Below are 5,876 nucleotides of genomic sequence, written 5' to 3' on the forward strand. Positions count from 1 at the left end.
ACACTACAGCGCCACCATTTTTTTCCTTTTTTTTCTGCGTACAGTTTTATTTGTTTTTCCCTTCGAAGTGGATTTTTCAACAAAATTTTGCCAGAAACAACCCTTTTGTTGCCGTGGGTTCTTTTACGTGCGCTAAGTGCATGTTGCACATGGGACCTCGGTTTATTGTCTCATCCGAATGAATAACGTCCAGACCACCACTCAAGATCTAGTGGAGGGGGAGAAAATATCGGCGGCTGAGCCGTGATTCGAACCAGCGCGGTCAGATTCTCTCGCGTCCTAGGCGGACGCGTTAACTCTAAGCCATCGCTCCATCGATTAGCTGAGAGTTACGGCGGTCTCTGAGAATCAAACCCACAACACAACACAACGCAATACGTGCGAGCGAGCACACACACACACACACACACAAAGAGAAAGAAAGAATTAGAAGAACAAAAAAAGAAAGAAGAAAAAAACACGGCATTTGATGACATAGGTTTATTATAAACGAAATGTCACACTTCTGTAGAGCATCTAGTTTTATTGAAAACCAAATGACACTTCTAAGAATATCTAGTTTACAAAAAACCAAAGTGACACACTTATAAGAGTATCCACACACCCACCACTTGTGCTTGGCAATCTGCTTTCCCAGGGCTGAGATACACGGGACAGGGAACGTCTGACAGGGCTGATCAAGGGAAGAAGAAGGGCAATACCGAAAGACACAGCTCTCTTCCGTTCCGCGTCAGGTCACTGCACAACACAAACCCGCGCATCAATCACAAAAGAGCAACAGTTGTTGGGTTGTATTGCGTAGCTAGCGCTGTACTGGACCGTGCTGTATATTTTGTCTTTTGGGGTTGTTTGTTTTTATGTATTCCTGTTTCTTAGCTATAATGGGTGTGTATATTATTTGTTAAAGCTGCTTTGAGTTGCAGGGGGGAAAAAAATGTAAAGCGCTTTTAGCAGTATTTCTGGAGAAATGCGCTATATGAATTTAATGTCCATTTTTATTATTATTATTGTTTCGCATTACATGTATTTTGTACTGTACTGTATTATTGTACTGCATCACTCTTTGTCACGACGTATTTCTGTGTGAAAGTTAGGCTGCTCTCCCCGGAGAGAGAGAGACAGAGAGAGAGAGAGAGAGAGAGAGAGCCTCACCACAGTGCAGCGTCACTGATTCTTTTTTCTTTCTTTTTTCTTCTTTTTTTTTTTTTTTTTTTTGTCTGCGAATGTTTTCCTAGCAAAATGGATTTTTCTACAGTATTTCACATCGGGCAACCTTTATTGTCGCCGTGGGTTCTTTTAGTGCGCTATTTGCATGCTACAAAAACGGGACTTCTTGTTCATCGTCACATCTGAATGACCAAGTCCAGACCACCACTCAAGGTCTAGTGAAAGGGGTCAAATTCTTTGCGGGTGTGAGGTTCGATCCTATGCACTCTGTTATCTCGCTTGCACTAAGCGTCACCACTAAGCCACCAGCCCACACACATCTCATCTCATCTATCTCATCTATCCCTTGACCCGTGGGTGGGTCGTTGGGGCACCATGGATGACTGCCTGGTCAGCTCGCGCCACCTGCCTCGGTCCTCAGCGGCCCTTTGAGTTGTGGCAAATGGCAGGCCCGTCCACTCTTTGATGTTGTCCTCCCACCGCTTTCTCTGTCTGCCTCTCTTCCTCCTTCCTTGTACGGTACCCTGCAGGATGGTCTTGGCTAGGCCGTCTGATCGTGTGACGTGTCCATACCAGCGGAGCTTGCGTTCCTTCACTGTGGTTAGCAGGTCTTTGAATGGGCCAATGGCGTTTTGGACTCTTCTTTTCACTTCCTCACACATATCGCATTTAAAACGTTTGTCAATTTTCCCTCATTCAATAGAAAAGTGTTTACCGCCCTTGACTAACTGCTGATGAGAATGTTCGTCAGTGAAGAGCTGTCATCTGACTGTGATAAAACAAAGCTAACAGGAGGATGTCAGTGAAGGGCTGTCATCTCACTGTGATAAAACAGAGCTATCAGTGAAGGGCTGTCATCTCACTGTGATAAAACAGAGCTAACAGTGAAGGGCTGTCATCTCACTGTGATAAAACAGAGCTAACAGTGAAGGGCTGTCATCTCACTGTGATAAAACAGAGCTAACAGGTCAGGATGTCAGTGAAGGGCTGTCATCTCACTGTGATAAAACAGAGCTAACAGGTCAGGATGTCAGTGAAGGGCTGTCATCTCACTGTGATAAAACAGAGCTAACAGGTCAGGATGTCAGTGAAGGGCTGTCATCTCACTGTGATAAAACAGAGCTAACAGTGAAGGGCTGTCATCTCACTGTGATAAAACAGAGCTAAGAGTGAAGGGCTGTCATCTCACTGTGATAAAACAGTGCTAACAGTGAAGGGCTGTCACCTCACTGTGATAAAACAGTGCTAACAGTGAAGGGCTGTCACCTCACTGTGATAAAACAGAGCTTACAGGTCAGGATACTAGTCATCATTCTTCATGGTGTACTTTTTGTGAAGGACTATGACTCTCAAACTTGGAGGCAACACACTGCACTGACTGGCTCTTAGTGTTGCAGCCTTAACCCTTGGGGGCTAGTTGGCCTTTGGGAACCATCCTAACGCCGACTGTCCTAAAACCCTCTTGGCCGAGAGAGAGTGGGGATGTAACTTGGGCAAGACACTCTCCACTGCAATCAAATTCCAGCCCAGATAGTTCAGGACAGCAGTTGCCTCCTCTGTTGTTCTGATGGTCACAGTCGGACGCGACTTACTATCATACTTCTTGCATTACTTTTTGTTCAGCAAAGTTGGCCGATTCACTAAGATTCATATAATACTGATTTCAGTTCACTATGATTCAGTAGTTAAGGATTTTAAAAGCTTGATGGCAGCAGTCAGATTCATTCACCAGTTTATGCTTTCTACGCGTATGTTCAAAGGTTCAAAATCATTTTTAATCCGAGAAAACCGATTTGGGTACATGGAGACACAAGGGAAAATACAGGCCCACATCCTCGAGATGTGCAATCGCCTGAAAAGGATGTGTGTGTGTGTGTGTGTGTGTGTGTGTGTGGCTGATAAGAAAAGAAAAAAAAAAACACACACAACAAAAAAGTAAGTGACAAAATAGTTCATACAAATATCCGACAAATCTTATTTTCCAATGCACGCATCAGTGAAGTAAGACTGCTGATAAATCAAATCCGTTTGTCATTGTTGTCATTAATCATTAAGAGGGGAACGCGTGGAATATCATATGGAAGTATGAAATTTCTGCCCAGGCGCGCGGACTGATCCTTAAATCCATACTATACGATACATAACATCTGCTTGAAAAAAAAAATATCAAAGAAAAGAGGGGGCGCGGGGGTGCTGGCTCAAAGTGTTGGTCAGGCTTTGCGGTACTACTTGAGGTACTACTTTCGGTCTTTATAAAATATGACTATGAAAACCAAATAGAACAAACCATAAAAAAATTTTAATTGATATGAATATACAAAACACACACCAACAAGAAAGCATTAATCAAAGGTGCGTAGAAAGGATCGCAAGAAAGAAAAAAAAAAGGAAAAAAGAAAAAAGAAAAAAAAAAAAGAATTACGTTCAGTCAGTTGGTACAAACCCTCTCACGTGTGCACACCCACAGACACGTGCAGACATGTGTACCCTAACACATAGGTGCGCGCGCGCGCATGCACACACACACACACACACACACACAAACAAAAACAACAACAACAACAAATAAACAAACGTACACTACAAACGCGTACAGTCACACACGTATGCACACCCACACCCACCCACACACGTGCACACACACACACACACACACGTGCACACACCCACACACGTATGCAACACACACACGCGCGCGCACACACCCAAAACGTGTACACACAAATCCCTCCCACCACACACCCGACCCCCCACCTCCCCCCCCCCCCACACGTGCACATTAATACATACGTGGGCGCACACACACATATGCACACACTCACACACGTATGCACACACACACGTTCTTACCACCACACATGTGTGAAAACCCACCCAAAACGTGTACACACCAACACCCCCCACCCCTCCACCCCCACAGTTGCACGCACACACACACACACACACACACACAGGTGCACACATACAAACACACACGCGCACACACACACACACACACACACACACACACACACACGAGTGCACACACCCAACACAAAGCGTAACACCCCCCTTACCCCCTCTCCACCCCTCACCCCAACCCCCCCAACCCCCCTCACACACACACACACACACACACACACAAACACACACACACACACACACACACGGAGAAAGAAAGGCATGTCCGTCCTAGTGTTTCCAGTACTAACCTTCATCACTTTGCCTTTCGTTTCATACGGGAGAAGTAAGCTGCAGACAACAGCCACCAGACACGTCAACCCGTACGCAGAAATCGCGAAGAGTGGCGACGTCTTCAGCAACACCTGCAACACACAACAATCAACAGTCAGTGCAATACAACACAGCACAGCACAGCACAGCACAACAGCACAGCACAACACAATACAATACAATACATTGCAATGTTTTTAAAAGCGAATAAGTGAAATGCTTTTATTTGAGAACATATGTTTATTACTCTTGTTTAATCAAGTAATCCGCGTGTGTGGGGGTGTGTGGGGGGTGGGGGTGGGGGGTGCGGGTGTGTGCTGATTATCTGGTTGTGGTTTTCCGCAATTCATCTTTATTCTTATCTTATCTGTCTATTATAATTAATGTGCAGTATAGTAGGCTATGTTTATAATTATATTCAAAAAAATGTTTCTTAATTCTTTCTGTTTTTACATTAAGAATACTAGTTATTACCTGCAGTGTGTGGATGTATGTATGAAACGTTATGGTCCCCATGTTGTTTACTTGTCTATGTTGTGATAATGAACCGGACCAAATTTCTCCAGTTGGAGATAATAAAGTTGTTCTTATCTTTTCTTATCTTATCTTTACAATACAATACAGTACAGTACGATGCCCGGCACATACCTGTGCAACGAAAGGGGTGATGGTGGCTCCGACCCGGGCCATCCCACTGCAGATCCCCAGACCTAACGCCCTCAGGTTGGTGGGGTAGAACTGGAAACACGGCAGTACAAGTCTTACTAGTCTTAGCTGTCAGTCAGCCAACAGCATGGGACAACACTGGGACAACACAGAGCTACACCTCTTAGCTGTCAGTCAATCAGCAACAAGGGACAACACAGCAGTACAACTCTTGGCTGTCAGTCAGTCAGCAACATGTGACAACACTGTGACAACACAGAGGTACAACTCTTGGCTGTCACTCAGTGAGCAACATCGGACAACACTGGGGCAAAACAGCTGTACAACTCTTAGCTGTCAGTCAGTCAGCAACATGAGACAACACTGGGGCAACACAGAGGTACAACTCTTAGCTGTCAGTCAGTCAGCAACATGGAACAACACCGGGACAACACAGAGGTACAACTCTTGGCTGTCAGTCAGTCAGCAACATGGGACAACACAACAGTACAACTCTTAGCTGTCACTCAGTCAACAACATCGGACAACACTGGGACAACACAGCAGAACAAATCTTGGCTGTCAGTCAGTCAGCAACATGGGACAACACTGGGGCAACGCAGAGGTACAACTCTTATCTGTCATTCAGTCAGCAACATCGGACAACACTGTGACAACACAGCTGTACAACTCTTTAGCTGTCAGTCAGCCGGCAACATGGGACAAAACTAGGGCAACACAGAGGTACAACTTTTGCCTGTCAGTCAGTAAGCAACATGAGACAACACTGAGACAACACAGCAGTAAAACTCTTAGCTGTCAGTCAGTCAGCAACATCGGACAACACTGGG

The 5,876-nt window shown here is 45.1% G+C and overlaps 1 protein-coding gene across 1 annotated transcript in view; it reads right to left on the reverse strand.

Moving 5' to 3' along the window:
• Positions 1-730: 730 nt before the first annotated feature.
• LOC143287840 (synaptic vesicle 2-related protein-like) overlaps positions 731-5,876 on the reverse strand; it is a 31,509-nt gene continuing 26,363 nt past the window's right edge. Inside the window, exons 14-16 of the mRNA XM_076596079.1 lie at positions 5,029-5,118; positions 4,355-4,472; positions 731-738 (exon numbers count right to left, since the gene is read on the reverse strand). Coding sequence (XP_076452194.1) covers positions 731-738; positions 4,355-4,472; positions 5,029-5,118 — 216 coding nt within the window. The remainder of the gene's footprint in view (positions 739-4,354; positions 4,473-5,028; positions 5,119-5,876) is intronic.

This window comes from Babylonia areolata, chromosome 12, assembly GCF_041734735.1.
Source record: "Babylonia areolata isolate BAREFJ2019XMU chromosome 12, ASM4173473v1, whole genome shotgun sequence".
NCBI lineage: Eukaryota > Metazoa > Mollusca > Gastropoda > Neogastropoda > Buccinidae > Babylonia > Babylonia areolata.